Source organism: Gossypium hirsutum, chromosome D12 (assembly GCF_007990345.1).
Source record: "Gossypium hirsutum isolate 1008001.06 chromosome D12, Gossypium_hirsutum_v2.1, whole genome shotgun sequence".
In the NCBI taxonomy this organism is placed as follows: domain Eukaryota; kingdom Viridiplantae; phylum Streptophyta; class Magnoliopsida; order Malvales; family Malvaceae; genus Gossypium; species Gossypium hirsutum.
The window spans coordinates 1,947,869-1,975,178 of record NC_053448.1 but is presented as its reverse complement, the minus strand read 5'-3'; the positions used below and the strand labels follow the sequence as shown (position 1 = coordinate 1,975,178).

The 27,310-nt window shown below is 33.4% G+C and overlaps 3 protein-coding genes across 3 annotated transcripts; all 3 read right to left on the bottom strand.

Moving 5' to 3' along the window:
• Positions 1–1,392: 1,392 nt before the first annotated feature.
• On the bottom strand, positions 1,393–5,757 carry LOC107929102 (chaperone protein dnaJ A6, chloroplastic). Its single transcript, XM_016860436.2, has 8 exons — positions 4,801–5,757; positions 4,519–4,622; positions 4,144–4,285; positions 3,986–4,043; positions 3,512–3,554; positions 2,773–2,821; positions 2,570–2,650; positions 1,393–2,461 (listed from the first exon to the last, which is right to left on the bottom strand). Exons 2-8 carry the CDS (start codon positions 4,617–4,619, stop codon positions 1,628–1,630), a joined length of 1,308 nt encoding a protein of 435 aa, XP_016715925.2. The 5' UTR covers positions 4,620–4,622; positions 4,801–5,757; the 3' UTR covers positions 1,393–1,627.
• Positions 5,758–5,876: 119 nt separating this feature from the next.
• Positions 5,877–8,718, bottom strand: LOC107939255 (2-hydroxy-6-oxononadienedioate/2-hydroxy-6-oxononatrienedioate hydrolase). Its single transcript, XM_041108172.1, has 4 exons — positions 7,493–8,718; positions 7,171–7,263; positions 6,221–6,288; positions 5,877–6,127 (listed from the first exon to the last, which is right to left on the bottom strand). Exons 1-4 carry the CDS (start codon positions 8,132–8,134, stop codon positions 5,959–5,961), a joined length of 972 nt encoding a protein of 323 aa, XP_040964106.1. The 5' UTR covers positions 8,135–8,718; the 3' UTR covers positions 5,877–5,958.
• A 6,811-nt stretch (positions 8,719–15,529) lies between these two features.
• On the bottom strand, positions 15,530–19,909 carry LOC107929108 (outer envelope protein 64, mitochondrial). The gene is made up of 10 exons (XM_016860450.2): positions 19,529–19,909; positions 19,271–19,423; positions 19,035–19,159; positions 18,655–18,780; positions 18,022–18,204; positions 17,731–17,875; positions 17,407–17,575; positions 16,604–16,738; positions 16,312–16,511; positions 15,530–15,999 (listed from the first exon to the last, which is right to left on the bottom strand). The coding sequence occupies exons 1-9, from the start codon at positions 19,777–19,779 to the stop codon at positions 16,320–16,322; spliced, it is 1,479 nt and encodes a 492-aa protein (XP_016715939.1). The 5' UTR covers positions 19,780–19,909; the 3' UTR covers positions 15,530–15,999; positions 16,312–16,319.
• Positions 19,910–27,310: the final 7,401 nt, after the last annotated feature.

Here is a 27,310-nt window from a genome sequence, read left to right as displayed (position 1 = left end):
TATATAAAATATTTTCAGCCTTTTTCGATATTTGTTTCAAGTAAAATAGGATGGTTAATGTAAAAGGTTTTCCAACTAACATAAAATTATCCCATTATTCTCGTAAATGTCTTACCACATTTTTTTCCGTAAGACATTTTCTAAACTAATTATGCTCTGTTCACTGTAATATCCCCGTACCCGACCCAAACATCGGGTCAAAGCACCAGGATATTACATTCTCTACTACATTTTTTACTTATCAAATATTTTCTTATAAACTTTCATAATTTTTCAATTTAGTCCCTTTTTGTCATAAAAGTTTAATATTTACTAGTTAATCATATTAAATCAATTTTTTTTCTTGTTACGTTTTAATCACATAATTTATCTCAATATCTTGTTTCACATATCAAATTTCTATGTATTTCACTTTGTATATTATTTCGTCCACATATGTTCTCAAGTTTAACAATTTAGTCCTTGTTATCATAAAATTTTCATATATTTTTTCACAATTTCACTTTCACAACACATTATTCATATTCCATCATCTCATAACAAATTCATTAAACTTTTACCATAATTCTCTTATTCACATATTAAATTGTTTCACACTTAAAATTTTGTACATTTTTCAATTTAGTCCCTATTGCCATGTAATTTAATTTTCACCATATAAGCATTTTAATCAAATAATTTATTATAATATCTTATGTCATATGACAAATTTTCAAGCATATCACTTCTCTTGTTTCAATTATATATTTCAAAAATTTTACAATTTAATCCTTAACCTCATGAAGATTTATTATTTATTATAATTTCACCCTAACATCACTTTGTAATCAATTCACTACTTATCATAATCTCAAATGTATGTTTGTTTCATTGAAAATAACTTTTATAAAATATTTTCAAAAAATTTGTCAAACAACAAAAATATTTTACAAAGATTTATCAAAACACCTGAAAATATTAGCTTTTCCAGAAAGAAAGTCATTTTTCAGAAACCATTTTCAGTGAAACAAAAGGATATGATCCCACAATAAAATAAAATAAAAATTAACTTTAAAATGTGACTTTTGTCCATATTATTAAAATTGTTATACATTTTTACAGATCAAACCATACTCATATTTTGTATTATTTATTTTTAATATCATTATTTTTATAATTATTTTAAATTTTCATTTAATGCTAGTATTTTCAAATGCATCACTTCAAACTCAAACTACTAGTATTTGTGATTATCTTACTTAGATAAATAATAATTTTAAAAAATTAAGCTATTGAAATCATTAATTAACAAATAATTATAAAAGTTAATAATGATACTAAAAATAACTAAATAAAAAAATGCAATATAAATGTCATTAAATTTGTAAAAATTAAAAATGTTTTTAATAACATAAAATTAAAATTAAAATTAAATAAAGATAATATTCCAAAGTTTTATAGTGAAAATGTAAACAATTAAGAGTCTGAAGAATGGCACTTGGCCTGTCAGGTACGCCATTTAATCTCTTCCAAGCTTCTTTTTATAGCTCACCGTCTGTCTAGATCTTTCTAATAATAAATTTGTCAGAAACTTGTAATATAAGAAATACATGAATTCCAGGAAAAATGCTTATGCTAATATACCCTCTTATCTCCTGCTACCATTCAAAGTCTTGGTTTTCTTCAGGTTGGCTAGTTCTTCAACAAGCCTCCTTTCTTCATCACTTAGCTGCCTTGGGATTTCCACCTGCACTCTCACTAATTGGTCCCCCCTCATTTTGCCTTTGTTCAGCAACGGCACTCCTTTCTTTGACATCACCAAGGTTGTTCCAGGCTGGACACCGGCAGGGATTTTAAGATCGGCCGATCCATCAACTGTTGGTACCTTCACTGTTGTCCCCAAGATTGCATCAATGTATGAAATCTTGCATGTATAGAGAATGTTCGTGTCATCCCGTTTCAGTACAGGGTCTGGGATCACTTCAATGACGACAAAAAGATCACCAGGAGCACCCCCTCTCTTTCCAGCATTGCCCTCTGATCTGACCCTCAACCGACTACCGGAATCAACCCCAGCAGGCACCTTCAGGCTAATCTTCTTTGATTTCCTTTCTCTTCCATCGCCGCCACATTTGTTACAAGGAGTGAATGTTTCCCCAGTCCCACTACAGGCAGAACATGTCATTACCTGCTGGAAGACACCCAGTGGAGTCCTTGATGATGAGACAACTTGCCCTTGCCCACCACATGTGGTGCAAGTATATGCCTTGGTCCCTGGCTTTGCACCTGAACCATCACAGGTTGTACAGTTGTCAAGCCTGGACACATCGATCTCTTTTTCTACCCCAAAGACAGCTTCCTTGAAAGTCAATACTAGATTGCAAATTAGATCTTCGCCATCTGCGGCCATATTTCTAGCACCTCTATTTCTGATGTCCATGTCGAATAATGAGCTAAATAGATCAAATGGATTGCTAAAGTCCTACAAGAATAAACGGAAAAGATTTGACTTATTAGGAAGAGAGATGTGCCAAAAATAGAGATATTGGTAAAGTTTCACAGATTTATTCTTTTGATCGAAGTAACTTACCCCCATGTCCATAGTAGAACCTTTAAAACCATCTTTACCATATCTGTCGTATATAGAACGCTTCTCATCATCTGACAAGACCTGCACCGCATATTTTTCATCTTTATTATACAAATATCCTGAACAAAAGAAGTTGCACATCAAATCCCAAGTTCAATCCGGCACCCATGACCAATCACTGATGTTTGAAATCAGATTTGTACCTCATAAGCTTCACTAATCTCCTTAAATTTCTGTTCAGCTCCTGCTTCCCTGAAGGCACGATATATATTAGCATAGAATTGAAATTGCAAACCAATAAAGAAGCGTGGTCATTTAAGGTATGTTATGTTTAGCATACAAAGAGACCTGCATCTATTTTGGCAAGAATGTGTGCTAACAGAATTAGGAACAGACATACAGAGGATAAAATAGTGAAAAATGAGGATTTACAACTACATGTTTTGCTAATGGAAGGACTGGAAAGACAACATGATAAGAAAAATATGGGTGCAGTCTTGTGGGACAATAAGAATTTCCACAACATCCCCTCAAATTGATCTTCATACTTGCTACAAAAGCTCAATTTTCAATGGGCACTTCTTGTTATCTAATCAAGGTAGGACTAGTAACCACTAAAGCACACGTCAATTTAATAATTAAGCCTTCAAGTTAGCAAGTGAGACATGTTAAATCAACTATTTTGGAAGATTACTGTGTTTGAAGGTGGCAACACAGCAGTGGAGTCAAGGTGACAAATCAATAGAAGAATCCAATATGTCTAGGTTTGAAGGTTATGATTACCGGTTTTGATCACATTGTAGCAATAAATTAAAGAAAAAAAATGATAAAATGGATTTTTTCCCCAGCAGAGGGGGGACTGATACATGATAGATTTAACATTCCAGCTGATACCTGAATAATATAAATAATTGCAAAAATTAAAAAGGTTCTTTAACTTACTTGTTCACATCAGGATGATAATTCCTGGCGAGTTTTCGATAAGCTGAAAGTTAAAAAAGGGTGTAGTCAGTACAAATGAATCAAAATCAATATTTTTATAGCTCCTAAATTACATGACTATACCAGATCCAGAAATAATACAAAGGGGAATACTCCTACTGTCCTACATACTTCAGTAAATAAGGCTGACTATGCACAGTAACAGAATAAGATTTGGATTCTAAATCAAAGAAACTCTTGGCAGACACTTAAAATGTCACAATAAAAGCATTGATTTTAAAACTTCCAATGAGGATGATAGCCGTAAAGCATGAATGTGTAAATGAAGTCATAGGGGAAGCCTTCGATAAATGTAGACCTCAAGACCATATGCAAAACACAAGCCATCATATGCAAACCATGTCAAGTTGAAAAAGAAAAAAGCAGATGGGGTAAACACATAGAAGTCAAGGATAAACAGGGTAGTTCATTCACCGCTTTTTATGTCTGATTTGCTGCCATTTTTAGATACTCCAAGGATGGAATAGTAGTCCTGCAAAATGTATGCAGTTAAGCAAGAAAATACCAGAAAGAAAGGAAAAATAACCAAAGAAGAAAAGTTTAGAACCATAGTTGCTAGATAAATACTCTACCCGAGCAGCTTTGACAATCAGACGCCTTGCCAAGTGGTGATATGGGATTTTAGGTGACCATGAATTGAATAACAAATGCGTCAAATTTTGAGGAAAAATGCTTGAACTTGAAAATGATAACGCTCCTATCTCAGTTGAAACACTGCATAACACAACATAAACACGTAAAATTGTTGCTCTAAAGCAAAAACCATTATTGATAATCTGCAGACAACATATTTTCCAGAACCTAAAAGCTGCAGTGCACCAACTAAATGATTTAAAAATTTAACCTTCTATATTAAGACGTTTATTAAAAGAACTTAAACCTCCATGACATATAATATATATATATATACACACACAACTCTTAAACCTCCAAGGAGAAAATCTCACCGCGCTTGAGATATCCGCCATTTGTTGGTATTCAAGCTTGACAAAAGCCGCGGTCGAAGCCCAGTCACCACTGTGTTTCCACAAGGTATAGCCGTCGCCATACTCTGAAACAAAGAATCAAAAGTTAATCTAGCAAACAAGCAGTAAAAGAGAAACGATCCTAGCAAAACTTGTTAGCCAAAGCAATTACGAGAACCCCAGCATATTTCTTTAACTTACTAGATATATCAGAGAACATATAGATTAGAAGTTGGGTTACTTGAGTTCTGATAAACTAGTTACCTGAAACTACCAAATATGGCTCTTCTTCTCAAGCTTTTAGGCTATGGGTTCCACTGTTGGTAGCTGGATAATGAACTGCGAGAGGCGCCTTTCCTGCCTTGGGGCAGAGATGAGTGGGGGAAGGAAACGTTTGAAAGCAGAGCAATGCTTTGCTTTTGAATAAACACTCTAGAGTTCCCATCGGTATGAAGTGGAAGAAATGACGTAAAGACTCCAACAGGACACTAACCTGCGGAAGCTATTAGAGTTTTCTGGAAATTTAATTTTTATAAAGTAATATTTTATTTATTAAGCGGTAGAAATTAGTTTTTGTCCTAAATTCTAATATTAGTAAATTAATTTTATTTCATATATTAATATTTAATTTCATGTGCGTAATGGAAATCTTTTTTTAATTTATTTTTAAGTAATTTAAAATTGGATCATGATCTTATTAGTTCATAAATTTCTTTAGTTAGATCAAGTTCGTGCCATATGCATGGTATTAATACCATATATATTATAAATGATTAATCCAAATTAGTTTAAGCTTGCTCATATTATTTTTATTTAATATTTAATGATTATATATATTGATGGGAGGTTAATTTATTTCAAAAAAGTTTATAAAATATTGACCAACTAAAGCTGTCGAACCCCTTAACGAGTCAATATTTTCTCTTGATTAAACTAGGATTTTGTCTCCTGATTCTGATAAGACCTAAAATGCTTTAGGCTGAGTTCATAGAGTAAGAGCACCTGTAAACAGGAGCATCCACGAATAGTAGGTTTGAATCTTTTCCCTTTAAATGGCAAGCATATATGTCTAATTAGAGTTGAGAGATAAATCTTTAGCTTGAGCTAGAGACAATACAAACCCTATTTATTTTGTCTAAACCCTTTCAAAATCTTCAACAGAGAGCTGAAGCCTAACCCTTTGACATTTATTCCAAATAAACTCTTATCATTTTTATATCTAAATAAACCCTTATTTTAAATGAAAAAAAGTAATTATATTAAGGGTTTATTTGGATATAAATGAAAAGCTAAGGTTTAATTTAAAAAGTGAAGGATTATTTAAATGTAATAAAAGTGTATAAATAAAAGGATGGATGAGATTGAAGTTATTGAGAAGAAAAAAGAGAGAGGTAATACTAATATTGAAATGTAAAGTTAAAACTAGGACCATAAAGAATCGAAAAGGGGTAAAAGGGAAGGGGGACGATGAGGTGTTAGAGAATCAAAAAGGAAAGATTTTAAGTGCTTCATGAAATCCTTTGACTTTTCTATGTTTACAGCATGCCCTGCATTCTTAATCACTACAATCTTAGCCTCTTCCCCCACATGCCTACACCACACAACACAACACATTCAAATACATATTAATCAGTACCAGCTCATACGTCAAAGGAAAAGAAAACACATTATTATGGTTACTAACCTTTTTAATCTGTAGCCAAGTTCCAATGGGAATATCTTATCTTCTTCTCCCCATATTATCAATAGGCTCTTTAAGAATAAGAAAAAAAGAAGAAGAGTTAAATTATATTAATATAAGAATAAAAGTAATGGGTTTCATTTTGTTTTCAAAAACTTTTTGTACAAATAAACAAATACAAATGTTAAATATGGAGTTGTAGGTTTACATTTATGAATATGAGAACACTATTTTAAAAGAGTAGAAAGTTAATTTTTTTTACAAGAGTAATTTGGTCCTTTCTATTAAAATTTTCATTCATTTTTATCGTTGAAAATTGATGTGGCTAATAGAATAATTAGAAAGTTACACTTGGTGTGTCACGTGTACCTTATTATGACATACATAGACCAATTTTTAATAGTAGAAATATATGTAATTTTTAACAGAAGGACTAATTTGCTCATTGATCTAATCTACGAGGACTAATTTGCATATTTTTTTAGAAGAGGAGGCAAAATGTAATCTAACTCTTAGTACAAGGGCCTCCATGATATTTTTACCTATCAAACAAATCCATTTGACACTAAAACCTAATGAGGGGTAAGAGTTTGCAAGATATCGGTGAAACTGAGAAAATCAAACCGAATAAATCGAAATAATTTGATTTTCGATTTTTTATTTATTCAATTGGTTATCGAATACCTGAATTTAATATTTTTTTAATACGGTATTCATGTTTTTATATAATGTGGTACCATGTTTGTGATATATGAAAAATTTGTACATTTTGATATCTAAAAGTAATTATGTTAACTTTTTAATATTTAATTTGTAATTTAAGGCGGTTTTCTAATAATATTAGCAAATAAGACTTTATTTGGCACTAAGTAAACCCCGCGGTTGAAATGTTGAAGTTATATAGGGTGTAAGAAAACAAAATTGAAAGAAGGGAACAAGAGAAGAGCTTAAACCTGTGTGATCTTAGGAATGTTGCTGAGTTTTCTATCTTCTAGTATTGCCACTAGCAGCTCTCTTTTCTCTTTAAGATGGTCTGTACACATTACCTACAGCAAACATATATGCAATGATGAAATACTTACTGAAAATACAAGTTTAGGGTTTAGTTTTGCTTGGTTGCATTCCAACTTTTTTATATTGAAATCGCTACATTCTTCGTTAGAATTCAATCTATCACTTTTCAAGTCAATAAAATTGAATTACTAAAAAGTTTGCAATAATTAGAAGAATATAATGATAGGATTAGAATGGGAAGGGAAAGTGAAGCAAGCTTACATCAATGAAATCTGAGAGAAAAAAGCTTGGCACCCACTTGCCTATTGGCTTGACGAAGGAAAATTTAATCAGGTCCCTCAGTCTCTCAGGCGTCTGTGGCAACAAAATACTCAAAGCCTCATTCAAATCCGATACATTAAATAAACCCTCTTCCAAATCCTTCTCCTCTAAGCAAACCCCAGCGCAGCACAACACCAACTTCTCCATTTTCTCTGGAAACTGTGCCGCCATACTGTACCCCACGAACCCGCCGTAGCTTATGCCTACCAAGCTCATTCTTGGCACTCCGTGCGCCTCCATCAGTTTCATCAACGATTGAGCCTGGAACGACTCCGTCCGCTCGCTTCTCGTCGTGTAGGATTCACCGAAGAAGATAAGGTCCGGCACATAGACGTTGAATCGAGATGTGAAGTGGCGGAGATGCTCACCGTATTGCCACATGGCATTGGCACCGAATCCGTGAACAAGGAGGAGATTGGGCCTGGAAGCGTTGTGGCATTTTGGTACCCAACAGTGCATGACGGTGCCTTCGCCGAGATCAGTCCTGATCGAACGAAGGCCTGCATTGCCGAACGAATAACGGTAGAACCAATCGCGAGACGCCGTGAAGCTGAAGTACCTTGACAACTTGGAATGGCGCATTGTGTGTTCTTCTAATTGCAAAAAAAAAAAAAATCAAACGAAATTTCAAATTTCCTGGTGTTGAGTTCGATGATGTTGCTCCATATTGAATCCAGATGATAAATTCAGCTTTCAAAATTTGTTGTAGCATATATTTTGGGGGTAAATAAATTTGACAAAAATGAAGCGTGAAAATCGCCTAGTTACATTAGCGTCCCGAAACAAAGATCAGTTACGTAGGGGAAAAGACAAGAATGGCTAGAAAATCTTTGCCACAAATTAAGAGGAGCATATTGGTTTGCTGAGAGGATAGGAGAGTCCAACAAGATTCCATACATGCGCGATTTTCGCTTTTCGCTCTGTTGCCAGAGGTGGCTTGCAGAACCCGGAATTTGATCCCAGAGGAACATCCCTCGCTTGATTCTGCGTAAACAAACAAACAAACAAAAACCACATCTTCTAAGTTGTCTATTAAAGTTAAAAAGTTACACCAAATGTTGTATCTGATTCATTTCCATGTCAATTTATGGATAACATAGATTGTGAACAGATATTCTCCTAGTTGTAAACTTTGTGCGACTAATTACATTATGTTTTTCCCATTTTGACAATGGCATGTTATTCAGCATATTTAATACTATAGTAACCTGTTTTTCAATGTTCATGTAATTTTTAGGAATGCTACAACATTCATTTAATATACATGGTATATAACAACATTTTGTACATATGGTATTAGACTTGTTCATAGGTTGAGTCAGATTCAGATTGGGTCCTAATAAAACTCTAGATCTAGCCCGTATTAAAATTTTTTTATTTTTTATATAAAAAATTTAAAATATAATAAATTAAAAACACTAAAAACATTAAAATAAAAGTTTCTCAACAAATTGAAAATAAATTTTAAAAAGTCTTTATACTCAAATAACACTAAGATAGGTGCAACTTAACAAGCAAATACCTCTAAAATAGTAGCAAAATTAACACTAAAACAAGAGTTATACAATATCTAAATAATAACAACAAAATAGTAACAACATAATTATGAAAACTGCAGCAAAACAGTGAGAAAATAACAGCAAAACAATAATTTTTTTTTGCAAATTCGGGTCGTGAGAATTGTTCAACTAGAGAATTTAATTAAAGAATTTTCTTGAAAATTTAATTTGGAAAATCTAAGTGATTTTTGGGAAAATTAATTTTGATCAAGTAAAATTAAATTAATCAAATTAATTAAAATTAATATGATATTTTTGGAAATTAATTTTTAAGTCAAACAATTGGTCCAATGGGTAATTAAACTTGAAAATTAGACCTGAAATCGTAAATTGGGTCTGGAAGCCCAAAACTGAGACCAAGACCCAAATATTAGTCGAACCGGGCACGGTATGTAAAACCGGGCTGACGGTCCAGCCGGTGGCTGGATCGGACCGATCAGATTGTCACTGACCCAGGTCAAACCGACAGCAACTGAACCGGCTAGGGGTACTATAAAGATGTCGCACCTGCATCACCGAACACTGTGGTACAAACAGCTACGATGGCGGCGTTCAAGTGACCGGCGGTGATTGGTCTTCGGTGGTTGAGCGGTAGAAGAGTTACACTCCTACTGGGACTCTACCAGAGAATTTGATTTCAGATTAACTATTCCAAAAATAATATTATTTTAGTAGTTTAATATTAAATTTAATTTAATATTTATCTTATAGATAAATATTCTATTATTATAACAAGATTTAATATTAAATTAAATTTAATATTTATATTTATAAATATTATATTAATTTTAAAAGGATTAAGTTTAATCATAGTTTAACTCTATAAACTCTTCCTATATAAAGGAGCCTTGGGTCATTAATACTTGAATTCAAGGGAAAGTTGTAGAGAAAAAATTCTCTGAATAGATTATTTTATAAAATTTCTAGAGATATTTTTCTGATTTACAGCTTAACCCAAAAGTTTAGAGAAATTGTGAAATTACTCCACTGGTAATTTATGTGAAAAATTTTCTGATTTGAAACGAGCACACACTTGGTAGACTTGAACTTGAGGATAGCAGAGAGTACTACTCGGTTGAAGTGCCAATCCTAGACGAATGGAAAAAGTACAATTTTGATAAAGTATTTATTACTTTAGATGTCACAACCAAGATCTTGTTTTGGAAAAAAAATTAAAATTATGTTTTCCCTAAATTTATTTTCCGCTGCGTTTTTCAAATTCGTTTTTTCCAACATGAACACCCCTAGGTATAAATGAGATGTTTGGCATGATGTTTGTTGGTTATGTTGGTTGAGTGTTGAGCAAATGATTCGTCATCCTATGGCTGAATGATGCGTAATTGATGAATTACTTTGTAGTTGAATATTGATGTATCGTGAGATCTGTTGTGTTGTTATGAAAATGAATGAAATGTTGGCGTGATGTGTGTCATGCTTGAACAGTGGTGTTGATAGAATGCCTATGTATGAAATGCATGTGTTTGATATGCGGAGAGCAGAAGGATGTTTTGGCGGATGAAAGATGAAGAATTGTCATATTGTGCACTCTATGCCACGTGTTAACTGCCTTTGCGGAGGTTTGGGTGGATAGTACAGAGAATGTATATGCATGGTTTTCGACTTTGCAGAGGTTTGGTTGGATTGTACAGAGATATATGTGCAAATGAATATGATAACCCAACATGAGTTCTATGAATGTACGAGGCTTTGTGGAGTCTAAGACTTTAAGCCTCATAAGTGAAAGTAAGTTCATAGCCATGACATATGAAAGTTATGAAAAATTATGAAAGTTCGCCTGATTTGATTAATAAGTCTATCAGGACTATCTTACATGTGGAAGTTCGTCAAGACTATTTTATATGTGGAGTCCGTCAGGACTATCTTATATGTGGAAGTCCGTCAGGACTATCTTATAAGTGAAAATCTGTCAAGACTATTTTACAAATAAGATTTCGCAAAGAAGGGATCCCCTCTTAATAAATCCGCCAAGAAAGAGTTATTTGTATATGCCAGTCCATATGAGCAAGATATAACAATCTGTTAGGGCTATTTTACGTGTATGGTATCGCGATAAGGAATTTGCTCTTAAGAATTTGCCTACATGTTATCTATTTCTAAAGGTGGACCACTATGAATGGTTTATCTATTATTGCGAGACAAAGGTGGGATTCGCCAATCCACCAGAATCGTCGGCTTGATTGAGATAAATTGGTCTTCTTATTAACTTGTAATGGGAGTTTTACTTATGAGTTTGCTGGTATATTTTCGCAAGGTATGAATCCATAGACTTGGGCCTGAAACAGGAACCCATAAAGATCGCATTACGGATCTGAATCCGTTAGGACAAACCACTAATGGCAGTTCGCAATAGGAACTATCCGCCAAGATCTGTATTATATGGATAACGATATATTATTGGGGAAAAATGGTGAGATGGGTTTACTTTCATAAGTCCACTAGTAAAAATCCACGAAGATTTCCTCTCAAGGAAGAAGCTGCATATGGGTTTGCAAGGGCAACTAATGAAGATAGAATTCATAGGGATAATTCGCCAAGTGGTCAAACGTTTATCTGCATTCTAATATTACATACGAAAAGTCTCATTAGTGAAAGCTTTTTATGTGCAAGGCTCATTAGCCGATTACGAAATCTTCTATTTTCAAGTCATCCGTAATAGATCAAAGGCAGTCAAGAAAGATGATTTGTTCTCTAGGTTGTGCAAGTGATTAAGCGACAGTGTCTTTGAAGATGATGTACCAAGTACAAGTGAGCTAGATCTTGTAACGTAAATACCACACCAATGAGATTGGTGAACTGTCCTAGTATAGACAGTTAAACTTTAGTTCAAAATTTGTAAGCTTGATAGCATTCTGCTAATATGAGGTATGGATAACTTATTAAGTTCATTTGAATTTATGTTTGTGTAATTATGTATTACCTGTAATAAGGGATTTTGATAATTCATGGATGGGCCGAACCAAAATCTGTTGTGATTAGGCAGTTGTGCTTCCTTGTCGTAATATGTATAAAGTGGGACGACCCAGAGGTGGAGTCTCAGGATCAGAGTTTTATTTGTAATTGATTTTGATAAGAATATTATTTCCAAACTAAGCAAATATTCGAGATGTTTAAACTAAATTGTAAAATATTTTGTATATTATATTAAGGTTACATAATCGAATTAAATTCATGTGGCATGATCAATTAGATAACTGTAATTTAATAATAGTTGCATTAAGTCAGAATGGCAGAATATTCATTAAAGAATGCGTTAGTTCATTTTGAGCTATGAAGTGTAGCACACTGTAGTCCGCATTCGATGATCGGGTTAGGCATGAGGTGTTACAATGACTCTATCCTCGTATCACAAATTGTGTCGAGTGTGAGATCGAGCAACACAAACCAAAGAACAAAATAGAAACAATTTACTTACTTTCAGTTGGAAAGTAAGTTCTCTTTTAAAAAATTGGTAAAAACCTCCGAAAAGTAAAATTTATTCTCTAGGAAATATATTATCACTACTTTCTGGCAAAATAACGATAACTCAATAATCTATGAAGTGTGCTTTTAGGTCAACCGATGCTCTTATTTATAAGGAGATGTATAAGAATCATGATTGAACAAACCCTTAATAAATAATATTATTTAAATAGAAAATACACTTCCAATTTAAAGAGAGGGGCGACACACCCTAATTAGTGCCCCACACATGTTGTATGAGAGAAATTTGGGCCTCTCATATATTGAGTTCAATTATATGTGCTCACCACTAAGACTTTTGACCCAACATTTTATAATTTAATCTAACCTAATACTTATTTTCTATTTCCCAAATTAAATATTATTTATTCAATTAATTTAAATTAACTAAATTAATTTATCAAATAAATAATGTTTTCAAACCAATTCTATTTTCATTGAAGTCATAACAATTTTACTGTAATAGAATCTACGAGGAAATATATTTAATTTTCTTATTTAATATATTCATAATGACTAATTAATTTAACCTCATTTTTGAATTTCAATTATTTAATTATAATTAATTAAACCATAATTGGAAAAACTTTAAATTAATTTTCAAGTCATTTCTATATTTAGCGAGAAAAACACATTTACTATGAATGGGATCCATTTCTCTTATTTCATCATTTCTATTCATTTAGTTCTACATGCAATTCATTTTTTTGTTTCAACGAGCTAACAGAAAGACCAATCAGATATATACAATTAGGGCTCAAATAATTTATAATTAAGTTTTGGCTTTTCGCCTATTAATTATACATTTATTTAGTCACGAAATCATTCCACTAAAGTATCGTGACTGAACTCTCCCTTATTGTATATCATCACAAAAGCAACTTAATAAATGTTCACCTAATGACTTTATCATAAGTGTGTTATTCTTATAGAATATCATTAATCTCTATGGAATAAATTTATTTTCTCAATATAATCTTATTTTATCTCACAGTAATCATTAATCTTCTTTCAATAAAGTCAATTACTGTCAAATAGTAATCAAGTCATTTATCACAAAGACAAATGACCCGTGATCAAGGTAGTTAGTACCACACCCGTGGGCGCACTGTTTTTCTACTAGAATTGGTACATAACAATACCAGTCTATTTCGGTGTACCGTTTCGAATTTATTGATTTTAAAAAATATTAAATACATCAAATGGATTAGATTAAATAATTTCAAATATAAAAATATTAATTGATTATATAAAATATTTATCCATAAACTTCGCAAATAAAATTTCATCATTTAACAAATTTAAAGTAAACAAGGAAAAAAGCATCTCACACATTAAATAACAAAATTATCCGCAATATTATTATTTTTTAAATTATAATAAGATCATCCCACATTAAATATATAAAATGAAAGTTTAACAAAAAAAAAACATACATAAAATGTTGTGTTCGTGAAGCATTTAGAAATTTTTTTCTTTTTTTTTTCTTTAGTTTGTTTGTTATATAAATTATTTACTTTTTGTTATTCATTAATTTTTTACTTAAAATTTTAAAGTTCTCCTTTTTTTTGTTAAAATTTAAAATTGATTAATAAAAAATGATAATTTTATCTATTTTTTAACATTATTCATGCACCGGTCAGTGTAACCGACATTAGCCGTAACAAGCCGGTGCAACCGGTACAGACCAGAATTTACACCGCTGCGAAAAGAGTAGTCATTCCGATTTATAACTGGAAAGGTGTGCACTGACAGGTGCAATTTGAACAGGTGTGGAACCGACTACATTACTCGCAACCACGTTTATTTTTCACCTATTATATAATGCCAATAAAAGGATATATTTTACCGTTTAGTTGGGTTACATATTCTACCATTGTGGAATGATGCTCAAAACAAATATCTGCCCAATTGAACTTATAAACGACATATTAGTCTTACAATTGGACAAAACATCTGCTCATTTCTGATTAGACTAATGACGTGTTTAGATTATCTACTAATATAAGTTGTCTTTCTGTATTATGATTCGACCACATAATAATGCTTCCATTTTACTTTGCATGCAAAAACCATTAAGAATAATATACAAATGTTATTAACGTAATTAATGGATATTTTTATTAAATCAATTTATTCAAAAAATACAAATGTACATATTGATTAAAATATTTTACTAAGAGCACTAGATCCAACAATTTGAAGTTAAGGCAACATGGTTTTCAACATCTCAACTTTACAATTTTAACTATAATTTCTTTTTTTTTAATAATATATTTTTCACATAAACTTTTTTACTCAGTGGGTTAATAAATATATTTATTGTATAATTTTTCACTTGCATCATGGGTGTACTGTGATCTAGTTGTATCTATTGTTTGACTATATTTAATGTCGTAAAATTAATCAAACATCAACTCTATCAATAAAATTAAAAAAAAAAAAGTAAAGCAAAATGTGTATGAATATAAAGATATTTATATTCTTATTAGGTGCTTTTTTTTAAAAACTTAAATTTAAATTAGAAAAAGAAGATTCTTATATCATTTAACCCATTCATGTCTTTGTCTTGGAATTCAAGAATAAAAATCAGAAAATGGAAAGGAAAAAATATAATTTTTTTCTTGAATCCTACTTGAGATATTAAAAGAATAGAAGAGAATAAAATAGGATCTACTTATAATAGTAGTTCTCGATTCCTTTGAATCACTCACAAACCAAAGTAAGCAAATCTTGAATCACCTCTAATCTAGAACTCGATATGAAGTAACAACAATGGCCGTATATTCTAGTAAGAATTTGACTAGCCTAGAAGAGGCAAAATTTTCTTTTCTTTTCTCTATAAAAGGAGCATTTATACTCTCAATAAAGAGTAGTTGAAGGTCAAATTATTGCACTAATCAAAACTTAATGGGAACATCAAACAAACCAAATTTTGTTAGGATTAAAAATGTGTTTATTCCTCTTTAAATTGTGTTCCATTAGGAAATGATAGAAAGGAAAATCATATTTATACAAGACATCCATATGTCATCTGTGTTCAACCTTTACACCTAATTTTCTAAAGTAAAATAAAATGAAAGGAAAAAAATTTGAACTCGGTTTGACCAGTTACCCCATAACCAACTCTTGGCGTTCTATTGGGATTTGGGAGGGCTCAGCGCTGAAGATCGGCGTCTGAATCCATCGGTTGGAGATGACCCACAGATATGCTTAAAACCCAAGGTTTTCATATAGTGAAGATTTCCCCTTAGCTAAGACATGATTGGCATGTTTAAGAAATAAGTTACAAATTTCTTTCTTATGTGTCATTCTTGCAATCCCATTCTTTTCAATATCTGGTCGCTTCTCCTCCTTGTTTGACTAGCAATTTGGATATGAAATAGTTTCTTTTCCTGTAGCTCAGTTCTGCAATTTTATAGCGCAGATCAAGTTAATGGCATCTTTTCAAGATCTACATGTCATTCACATCACAGCAATAATTGAACTCCGGATAACCCAAAAGGAACTCGTCCTTCCTACTTTTTACTTGTCAAGTAATATGCCATTTAGTAAAACAATATACTATTACGAGATAAAGAATACAAATAGGCAAAACTAAAACTTTATTTTGGATTTGTGGGAATCACTGACACCCGTCAACTAATAAAATCAGGGATGTCATTCACATAGACATATAGATTTTGTTAGAAAAATCAATTAAGATATTGCAAGGCAGACCTTTTCCTTCACCATTGAGAAGCATCCATATTACCATTGACATCAGGCAATAGCGCGGACTTGAATGCAATGCTGACTTGGTCTTGCAGAGATGCATACATATCCAAAACTGCATCAAGAAGAAATTTGTCTGCTCCATGGCACGAGACAAACGAAACAGAAACAGGACAACCAGCATCATTTCCTAATGGAACACAAGCCTAGGAAGAGATTCTACGGTCAAATGAATTATTGATATCCAAGCTACAACAAATAAGAATGACAACTTAACCCTAGTAACATTGTAAGTCACCTGACAGCCCCCTGACATGCTAGCAATGCTCAATACTGCACAGGCTCTATCATGAAACTCAGTGGAATAATCTTTCATTGAATTAAGCTTTGGTGGAGGGTCCACAATTGTGGGAATCACTAATATTCCATCATCCTGAAACAAAAAAGATGACCTGGTTATCTGAGTTCATCCAGTTCAAAGCCATTCTAACATCGTAGACTATAGCAATTCAAGACAACACCAGAAATCTGAGAACCTTTGGATCCATAAAAATAACCCTAAATTCAGCAGAGGTAGGCACCTTCGTAGATACTGATGATAAGCACCTGACATTCTTAGCATTTTTTCTCAATTAGTTTAATCATAGATAATATCCCATCTGCCCAATGTCTCCTTTCCAGGCACCTCTAACAAGATTGTTATTATTAAACGTGTCTCAGTTATACAGTGTAAACATAAAAAAAAGTTTACTATGAAAAGAACAGTTTATCTTGCATTCCCTTTTAAATATGATCGGTGTTCTGGAACCAAAAACCAATAATCATGTCTCAGATAAGAAAAAGCTAAAGTTTGCTAATAAGACACTAAAGTTTGCTTCTCTCTTTGATTAAAAATGAAGCACAGAACTGCCTGGAGACAACTTCATTGGTATATTGTAACAAATGTATTATAGCAATGACCAGGGAGACTTCATAATCCTTGGTATATAGTGAACTCTCTTATAGAAAAGAATAACAGTAACAAATGGTACAAAAACTTATCACATTAGTTGAAACAAATGGAAGCAGACAGAAAAGAGGAAAGAGAAGAAGCAACCACACCTTAAGAAGACTTTGCAGAGCAGCGCGCATCTCTGTCCCGACTTTGTACAAAACTTTCACGTTCTCATATTTAGTGTTGATTGCTGCAAGAACACGATGAGAAATCTCAGGTCCTAGTCTTGGTTTAACATTTTTAACCCATTCCTCATGGTTTGTTTTGAACTCATAGCTGAAAAGTAATACTGCTAGATATTAGAACTGGTAAGTGGACAAAGCCAAGAATTGATATTAATAATGACTATATCTTGATTTAGGGATTGCAACAATAAAAGCAGGTCGAAGAGGTATATGTACTCCTGCGTGTAACACATTATTCTCAAGTACCTTTGCAATGACACCATCACTGATGAAAGAGCTTTCAAAGCAGAAATTCCATATTGCAGGTTTGAGGAATTTTGACCAAAAGCTTTTAGACTGGGCACATTTGAAGCAACATACTGAGAAAAATTAATATGCTGGGGAGGCTGGTCTGTGCAATCAACAAGAGGTAGACAAATCATTAAGTAAAACTTACAGCATCATAACAGAAGTGGTAGCACCGAGTTAGGATCATGATTTTGAGACCCAAAAAACATGCAACTGATATAAATAAAAATTGAAGGCCATACAACTTACAACCAGAAAGCTTTTCTATTGCTTTGCTAACAACATAAACTGTCTTCTGCTTGGTAACCTTTGAAAGCTGGAATAGATCATCAGCAAACACAAGGCGCCTTTCCCTTTTAGGTTCCACTGCTTTTACTTTAAGTAGAACATGTCCAACACGGCGTAGAACAGATGGATCACGAGCAAACCATCCTTTAAAATCAACATTCGACGAAATCAAGAGAAGCAAAGGAAATCTAGAGGAAGGCAAAGCAAACTCTCCAAAAGTTTAATGCTAAGCAATAAATTAGACTCAAACAAATAAATACCCATTGATTATTTGAACAGCCCATTCTTATGATAGAACAGCAATGACATGTGCCACAAACCTAGAGGGGCAAAGTTGTCTGCTCCTTTTCCGGAGGCAGCATCCATTCACTAATAGATCACACATTCAGTTGCACCACATTTTAGTTAAGAAATAATATATTTAGGTGAATACAAAATGAATTCACATAATTATATAATTCAGACTAGCTAAAACTATCAACAGCTATTATCTACGAGTAGATTCAACAAACATCTCAAGGATCAAAACACCAAGGCCACACTGCACAATTAGAACATCTTAACAATCTGAACAAGAAGGCCACATTACAATACCAATAGTATCCAAACTTTGGGAATTTGGAATAAGCCCAATAGTAGATACAGCTTGATGAGATGGACGGAAGCCAAGAATACCACAGAAGGATGCCGGAAGTCTAATGCAGCCAATTGTATCAGTACCTGCAAAGTGATGAAAAAGCCTTCTATGCTAAGATAACAGTAAGAAGAAGACAAACTGTATATCAACAAGATTCAGTAAAAAAGGGTCTGCGAAGGCTTTTAGGAAGGGAATGGAAAAGATAAGCTATGCCATTCAAGGCTAGAAACTAATTAATCATGCACAAAACAAAATAAAAGCATAACAAACAGGGAAAGGGCTGTGGGGATTTGACTGACTATTGAGTACTGGCAATGTAAGGGAGTGAAGAAATTACCTAGAGCAAAGTCCACAAATTCAGCTGCAACCGCCACAGCAGAACCACTTGAAGAACCTCCTGGAATATTTGACTGCACTTTGGGATTTATAGGTGTTCCATAATGCTTATTTTCCCCCGTTATTCTAATAATTGGAAAACAAAAGCAAGAATTGTCACATTTGGGAAATCAATCTATGTTGCTCCAGCTCTTCTTCATAACAACTTTCTTCCTAGTAATCCAAATAAAAGGTTACCCAAAAGCCAGTTCGTCCATGACTGTCTTGCCAACACATTTAGCACCGTTTTGCAACAAAGCAGTAAGCACCAGCGCCATCTTATCAGACGGCTCATGTGTTCTACGCCAATCGGGATTCCCAAACCCCGTTACGTAACCTTTTACATCAAATCTGTTGCAATCATTAAAAGAAAGAAAGAAAAAGATTGAAAGGGAAAACCAAAATTATAACAAAAGTATAGCAAGGGAGAAAGAGAAAGGATGTGGAATGACGAACATGTCCTTGATGGCAAATGTAAGACCTTGTAATGGAAGTTTGGCGGGAGGAGTTGGCGGCTGGGGGAAAGGGATTAAGTCGAAGCGTTCCAAGAAAGCGCCAAAATCTTGTCTTTGGATGATGATAGCTTTCCTCCTCCTCCTTCTAGTGGTGTCAGCCAGAAGTAGGATTCCGGCCACTGTAATTCCCGCCACAATCCAAACCTTAGGGTTAGAAGCGTTGGCTTTTATTAGATTAATGGTTTTTGACATTATCGGATTCCAAGAGAAGCTCTCCAATCCAGAGAAGCGGGGAAGAGGTCAAAGGTAGGTTTGACTTGGGACAATTTAATCTGATCTTTAAAGGGATTGTGATTTGGAACAGATATTGGAATGTTCTGCCGTGTGTCGGGGTTAAATGCCTAATTAAAGACGAGCCGAAGTCTTCCTTTTTCTTCTTGGACAAAGCCCAAGTCTTCCCTTATTTTTATTTCATTTTTAAAAACGACCCAAAGACTTTCTTTTTTTTTTTTACATATACCAATCAATTAGGATCCGTTCGATGAAATTGAGTTGAATCAAATAAAAAATTTTAAGTTAATCAAGTTGATAGTTTTATTTTATCATTTTAATTTAATTTGAAATCATATATACTTAAAAAATTCAAAAAAATAAAAAAATAATTTAATATGATAAAATTAAATTATTAATTTACTTATTTAGATCCCAAAATTATTATTTTTAGAAAATTTTTAAAATTTTAACTTTCTTTGTATATTTTTTAGAAATTTTTAAAAATTTTTAATATAAATTTTAAAATTTTTGAATTTTAAAAATTATTTTAAAATTTTGGAAATTATTTTGAACATTTTTTGTAATTTTTGTTGAGAAAGACCAATTTGTTCATTTTAAAAAGTGACTCGATTCGATTAACTCAAAATTCAAATTTCTTTCAATTTTTTATAATCGAATCGAGTTTTTCTCAACCCTACAACTAACCAAAAACTGTTTTTCAAGTACAAATAAACGAAGACTAAATCAACATAGTTTTAATTAAATTTATACATGATTTGACTTCTAATTTTATGAAAAAAAGTTGTTTTAATTTTTATTTAATTTTTTTGTCTCTTTTAGTCTTTAATATTTTATACTTTTTTAATAATTAAAATATTTTTAATTTTTTTGAATTTTTTAAAATTAAAAAATTAATTAATTATTGATGTTACATCCACATATATGACACACCAACAAAGTTAACAAACATTAATTTTTCATCCATTTTGGGTAACTTAACAAATAAATTTAAAAACTAAAAGAGACGAAAAACTAAATAAAATGTTAAAATGACCTCTCTCTTTTTTATTTGAAGGGTCAAATAAATCATTATTCCATTTATATTATTTGTATTTGTTTATACTATTATAAACCATTTACTGAGTTGAATATCAACTCGTTCACTCAAAAAGAAAATAACATTTTAAAGAAAGTTATTATTGATGTTTTTACCTTTTTATATTTTTTTAAGCTTGATACGTCATTTAGTACTTTTATTTAATTTGGTACTTTTTTTTCCCCTAATGTGATACTCATATTTGACAAAATCATAAATTTTTGTACATGGAGGCCACTATGTTAACTTTTTAATTTTAATTCTAGTTTTAGTATATGTTTGTGTCATGAGCCACAAATTAAAGTATATAACAAATGCGCACAGAATATCTAATGGGCGTCGAATCCATAAAATATAAATTCCTACAACAAAATACAATAATTAGTAGTATAGAGCAGTAGGGTCGAATTCACAAAGATTGGCTATCTAATTTCGCCTTTTTCCGTAACCAGAATAGTTGTCACGGTCACAGTCATAAGCTTAGCCTTAGCTTCGATGTACTCCAATCAACAACCTCAACCGCGTGGGTCGTTTAAATCCGATATCTATGTCCCTTGACAGAATCTAACTGGCTTTTCCCACCTAGACACACCAATTTGTTCACGGGAATTTGAACATAGCACGGCCGATTCGTCTTCCCAACTGTATACCAAATAACTTCAACCCAATGTGCATTTTTTGAATTGAAACTAAATCAACTTTTAAGGGATGAATTTATATTATCCCATATACCAGAGAGATAGAAAGTATTGCGTTGAGAGGTTTTTTGAGCAGGTTCGTATCTCACGATTGTTTAGTTGGAACAAATTTTGAGTTAAAGCTAAAAAGGGTTTAGTTAATCATGAAAAGAATTATGCCTAAAAATAAATGGTTCAAATGAAATTGTAAAAAGTGGAAAGGGAAAGAGTAACGCAACGAGGGAGAAAAGAAATAGAGAATTTATGCCAAAAGCAAAGTGTGTGTTCAATTGGTTGTAGTCATTAGGTATTTATACACACTCTTAGTGCTAAAATTTAGTTAGATTTTTCCTAAATGTTATCACTAAATAATTCAAAATTTAAAAATCAAATTTAAACTAATTAGAGAGTTGTAACAATATAAAAAAATCTGTCGATCTTTATCCAGTCACTTTTTAAAAGAAATCTTCAACCCTTCATTCTCTACCGAGATATCCTTGAATCTTCAATCTTTCAATCAAGCCCTCCTCTTTGTTTTTTGTTTCAATTTAGCTCCTTTTTGTAAGAGTTTGGATTCAGCACACCAACTTTATTCCTGATAAGAAAAATCAAAATTTAATAGCATTTTGTTTGATAATTAGTCAAAAATAAATATATTAAAAATACAAATTTATCTTGCTATCAACATCCCATAGAAATAAATTAATTAAATGGAACTATTCTTGATTCGTAACATTTGAATGAAGAGTTTGAAATTTTTGAAAATTTTAAAATGCTAATGTAATAAGGCCCAATTGGCCTGGGCCCACATAATAAACCGAAACAAAAAATAATAAACAGGCCTACATTTTACACGGCCCAATAATCTAGCCCAAATCAATTTATCCTAAAACTAACCCAATTACAATCACCGAAACCCTAAAAAACCCTTAGTCGCCGCCTCCAGCAGTTCCCAGGCGCCGCACGTCTCGGAATCGACCACCCCACGCGCGCCGTTTGCTCCACTTTCACCTGCGAATACGGACTCAAAGAGTCCGAAGGAAAAAAATAAGCAGAATAATTGTATTTTCGTTTCTTTTTTTTTCGGCCTATAAAAGGCCATTTTTAACATGTAAATGGGGGAATTGAAGAGAAAAAAGGAGAATACTGAGAATACAGCACTTTTGAAGGTGAAATCGGGTTTTTAGTCTTTTTTCCTCTTCATTATTTTCTTTCTTCAGTTTTTTTTAAAAAAAGATAACACAAAAAGGAAAAGGGGAAATCTAACCTTTTTCGTCGAAGACGCCGAACGGTGGCCGTCTCCGTCGCAATCGGAGCACCGGCACTGGCTAAACGGTGTCGCGATGACGCTAGGGATTAAACCCTAGTAGAGCACCATAGAAGCTTTTTTTTGTTTTTTTTTCTTTTCAATCAGGTAAATGCTTTTTAGAGAAAAAAATCTGTTTTAAATAACAGATCAAAACGGCGCCGTTTTAGCTAGGTGCGACCCGCGCGGTGACCCGACTCGGAGGGGAGGATCCGCGCGTTCTGACGTCAGAAGGGAAATTTGCTCAATCAGTCCTTTCTGTTTCTGTTTTATTAAGCCAATTTTTGTTTTTTAAATTTAGCCCAAATGTTTCTGTTTCTGTTCATTTTGGCCAGTGTCAATGCGCAGCGTTTTGGAAGGAGGGGATAATTTCCCTTTTGGTCCTCCACTCTTGCGCGCGCATTCAATGTGGTCCTATTTTCAGATTTACTTCGAATTTAGTTTTTTTTCCCTATTTTTTAATTCAATTCAACCTTTTTTTATTTTATTCATTTTTTTAAAATTATGTTGGGCTATGATTTTTATTATTATTATTACTATTATTATTATTATTATTATTATTACTACCACTATACATATACACGCATGTTTCAAATAATATACATATATACATTTTTAGAAGATTTTAAATATATATATATTGTACATACAAACGTTCTTTATATATACATATTTTTATATTTTAATTTCAAATTTTTTTATGTAAATACGTATTTTTATACTTTTATTTTATTTTCAACACATGTATTTCTGTTTGCTTTTATTTGATGTATTTCATTCCTTCTCTGTACATGTATTCTTGTATATGTGTGTTAGATATATATGCGTACACATACTTGTAAACTTATTTGTATATTATACCTACTTGTATATATATTTGTCAATATTTATTCATATATGTTTGAAATTAGAGTATTCGTTTCATGTTATACCTTAACCCTTTTTAGCATCCCTTTTAAAAATATATATTTTGATTTTCTCAGAGTATTTAAATCATCCTATTTTATAAATTCCAAAATATTTGGCATTCATGATTCTTGAGAAAGATCGTGTCCTAACTTACTGGATTGCGGTTATTTTTCGATGAATTTAGAAAGCCAAGTATTTGTTTTGCAATAAATTCGCAAATTTTAAATAAAAGCTTATTCTCGGGAATTCAAAAATGTTGGGTCCTAACTTACTAGTCATGACATTTTCTTCTCGAAATAAGAATTTTCAAAAGCAAAAGGCAATATTCGGGTATTTTGAGGATTTAAAAACATTGTGCCCTAACTCAGTGGGTGTGGTGTTTTATTTCTTTGAAATAAGAATGTCTTATCATTTTAATTCATTCATGAAATAAAAAGTTTCCTTTTAAAATCTTTTCAAGTTTTCGACACCAAGGCATAAATAAAATCAATTTGGTACCAATTTTGGGCGTTACGAGGGTGTTAATCCTTCCTCGTGCGTAACTGACTCCCAAACCTGTTTTCTCAAATTTCGCAGACCAAAATTATTTTTAAGGTGCGCCGACCACACCTTAATAAAGGATCGGTGGCGACTCCAGTTTTTATTTTTAAGTCAAAACTAAAATTTTTGTTTTCAAAAAACGGCTTCGACAGCTTGGCGACTCCGCTGGGGACGTTAGAGAGTCGAGCCATAAACTAATTATGTTTGTCTTTGTGTCGAAAATAAAATTTTTTAAAAAATTCATAAGTTCCCTTCGCACTCATTGACTTTTCATCATGGTATGTTGGTAACTTTGCATTTGCATTTTGCATTTTACCCTTAAGTGGGAGTGAGAAACTAGTCCTTCGTGAGGTTTTCACATTCGTGAGGTTTTCACCTTCGTGCAGGGTAGTGGACCGCTTCCGGGATACATCCGTACCTATGTCTTCGTGAGATTTTCATCTCCGTGCAGCCATAGGGAAATGTGTCCCCCTGAACTGAACTCGATCCATATGAGCCTATAATGGGTGACGATCGAGGAATCTGCTGGTTCGGGTACCCTTACTCTAGAAACTAAACCTCATATAGTGAGCTTTAGGAACTTGCCCTAGGTAGAACTATACCGAACCCTAGTAGATTCCTGAATAAGTGTTCTTGTTATTTTATATTGGATTATATCTTTATATGTGATACTGACTTGGGTTTATTTTGTTTTGATTACATGACATCATAATTGCATGACATTTCATTATAAAGGCGTTGGTTCATATTCGGTTGCCATATAGAAAGCTTATCATGGGAAATGAGTTTCTTGATAGAGTGGAAGACAATGCGGCTGTCCGGACTTGGTCTGAGATGATACAGCGTGAAAAAGGTGATAGTTTGGCCGTGGGATACATATCAGAGTTATGAGATTTCACTCGTGTTAGCGTAGCTCATAACAACTTGCAGGAGTTGAAGGATATTTAGGATCAGTAGGATAATGAGGTTAGGCAGTTATTCTATTTAAATTATGCGGATTTGCCTTATTTACTTGACATGAAGGTAGACAAGCGTCTGTTTCGAGCTCTTGCCCAGTTTTGGAATCCGGCCTACAGTTGCTTCACATTCGGGAAGGTTGATTTGGTGCCTACGATAGAGGAGTACACAGCTTTACTTCGGTGTTCAAAGGTTCAGGTAGATAGAATTTATTCGAAAGCGGTAAATGTACCGACCTTCTTAAAGAAGCTGATAAATATAACAGGGATGAGTGAGCAGTGGGTTACGGCTGGGATTAAGCAAAAAGGAGATAGCAGGTGTATTCCCTGGAAAAGTTTGAGAGACCTCATTTTAGCACACCCAGATGTGAGGAAGAAAGTAGACGTCTTTGCTTTGAGTATATATGGCTTAATTGTGTTTCCTAAGATTTTGGGACATATTGACGAGGCGGTCACTGATTTATTTAATCGACTTGATAAGGGAGTTACGCCAGTTCCGGTGATTTTGGTAGAAACCTTTAGGTCATTAAATGCATGTCGAAGAACGGGAGAGGGCAGATTTATTGGATGTGCGCAGCTACTACTTGGGTGGTTCCATAGCCACTTTTGGAAGGTTGATAAAGTTTCATATCAGGTCTTCTCTGAAAGTTATTCACCGTTGAAAGAGATAGTGGCTACGTCAAGGAGAGATGATATTACAGAGGAGAAATGGATGGCAATCTTTCAGAATCTATAAGAGGAAAACATCGAGTGGAGAGCTCCGTGGTTGCTTCGAGATGATATCCTATATCGGGGTGGGAATTTTGACTGGGTTCCGTTGCTCGAGATTTGGAGAGCTGTTGGTTATGCTCCATTGCTAGTATTAAGACAATACAGGTCAAGACAGTTTGTACCTGCCACTCAAGGACTAGCTGAGTGTGAATTTTCATATAGGGATGATGGCTACAAGAGGAAGGCTCGTGAGACGGCCAATGCATGGAATCAGGCTCACCAAATGAAGAGATTAGCCGTGGGTCCAATGACAACTTCTGAGTACAACGAATGGTGTGTTAGGAGGATTAATGATAACATTCCTGGGCCAAGTCCAGAAAATAGTCAGTCGATAGAGGAGCATTTACGTGTCGTCCCTTCTGAGCTGGAAATCATAAAGCAAGACTTCGAAAGAATGAATGCAGCATTAGAGAAGAAAATAGAGCAAATGGAGGAAGAAAAAGTGAATTTAAAGTTGGACATAGATGTTCAGAAATTGGAAACCAAAGGCCTGAGAAAAGGGAAGCGCAAAGTCGAGGAAGATCTGAATAGTTTGAAGACGGATTATAAGAGACTACGTTTGTCAGTGAGAACTGCTAGGTTGGGAAAAACCTCAGAGCAGTGGCGTCAAGAGGTTCAAGAAGAAAAGGCCAAGGCTGGTAGATGGGAAGAAAGATTCCAGGAAGCCCAGATGCAAAATAGATCGCTTGAGAAGAGTTTGTTAGAAAATCAGGATAAATGGGATAAACTAAAGGCTAGAGTGGCCGAACTTGAGAAGATTGTTCATCAATACCGAAATCGTAATTCAGTGGTGGAACTGCAAGCAAGTTTAAGCAGGATCGAGCAAATGAAGAAAACTATAGAAGAACTAGAGGTGGCATTGCAAAACTGTGAAGCCAGGATTGAGTATTTGGAGGCAAACGAAGATCATCAAAGCGAACAGCTTCATTATTTCCAGAATCAAGTCAGAAGCAGAGATCGTGTTATGGGAGAAGCTTTGGTTCAGATTCGGGAAGTAGCGGATCACCTACAAACTCTGGCAATACAAGCTGACACGTTGAGTGTAAAGTATGAATTAGAGTTAGACCGGGGACGGGAGTTAGCCTCGTTGCTTCAAAAAATCAAGGTCTTAAGTATTAGGGCAAAGTCGTATTTGTAGTCTATTCTATGTAAAGGGATTTGTTTTCTAACAAAGTTTTCCAAGTGGAATTGAATCATAATTAACACATTTCTGGCATTCATCTCATGCATCACACCATATGCATTAAAAACCTTT

Excerpts from the sequence above, each read along its gene's own strand:
- LOC107929102 (XM_016860436.2), bottom strand. The coding sequence starts at position 4,619 with ATGGCGACGGCTATACCTTGTGGAAACACAGTGGTGACTGGGCTTCGA. Across the intron at positions 2,822-3,511 it reads TATCATCCTGATGTGAACAA|GGAAGCAGGAGCTGAACAGA; the intron begins GTAAGTTAAAGA and ends TCGTGCCTTCAG. Across the intron at positions 2,462-2,569 it reads GTTCTACTATGGACATGGGG|GACTTTAGCAATCCATTTGA; the intron begins GTAAGTTACTTC and ends TTATTCTTGTAG.
- LOC107939255 (XM_041108172.1), bottom strand. The coding sequence starts at position 8,134 with ATGCGCCATTCCAAGTTGTCAAGGTACTTCAGCTTCACGGCGTCTCGC. Across the intron at positions 7,264-7,492 it reads TTCTCTCAGATTTCATTGAT|GTAATGTGTACAGACCATCT; the intron begins GTAAGCTTGCTT and ends TGTTTGCTGTAG. Across the intron at positions 6,289-7,170 it reads ACATTCCTAAGATCACACAG|AGCCTATTGATAATATGGGG; the intron begins GTTTAAGCTCTT and ends TTATTCTTAAAG.
- LOC107929108 (XM_016860450.2), bottom strand. The coding sequence starts at position 19,779 with ATGTCAAAAACCATTAATCTAATAAAAGCCAACGCTTCTAACCCTAAG. Across the intron at positions 19,424-19,528 it reads ACATTTGCCATCAAGGACAT|ATTTGATGTAAAAGGTTACG; the intron begins GTTCGTCATTCC and ends TGATTGCAACAG. Across the intron at positions 17,876-18,021 it reads AATAGAAAAGCTTTCTGGTT|ACCAGCCTCCCCAGCATATT; the intron begins GTAAGTTGTATG and ends TTGATTGCACAG.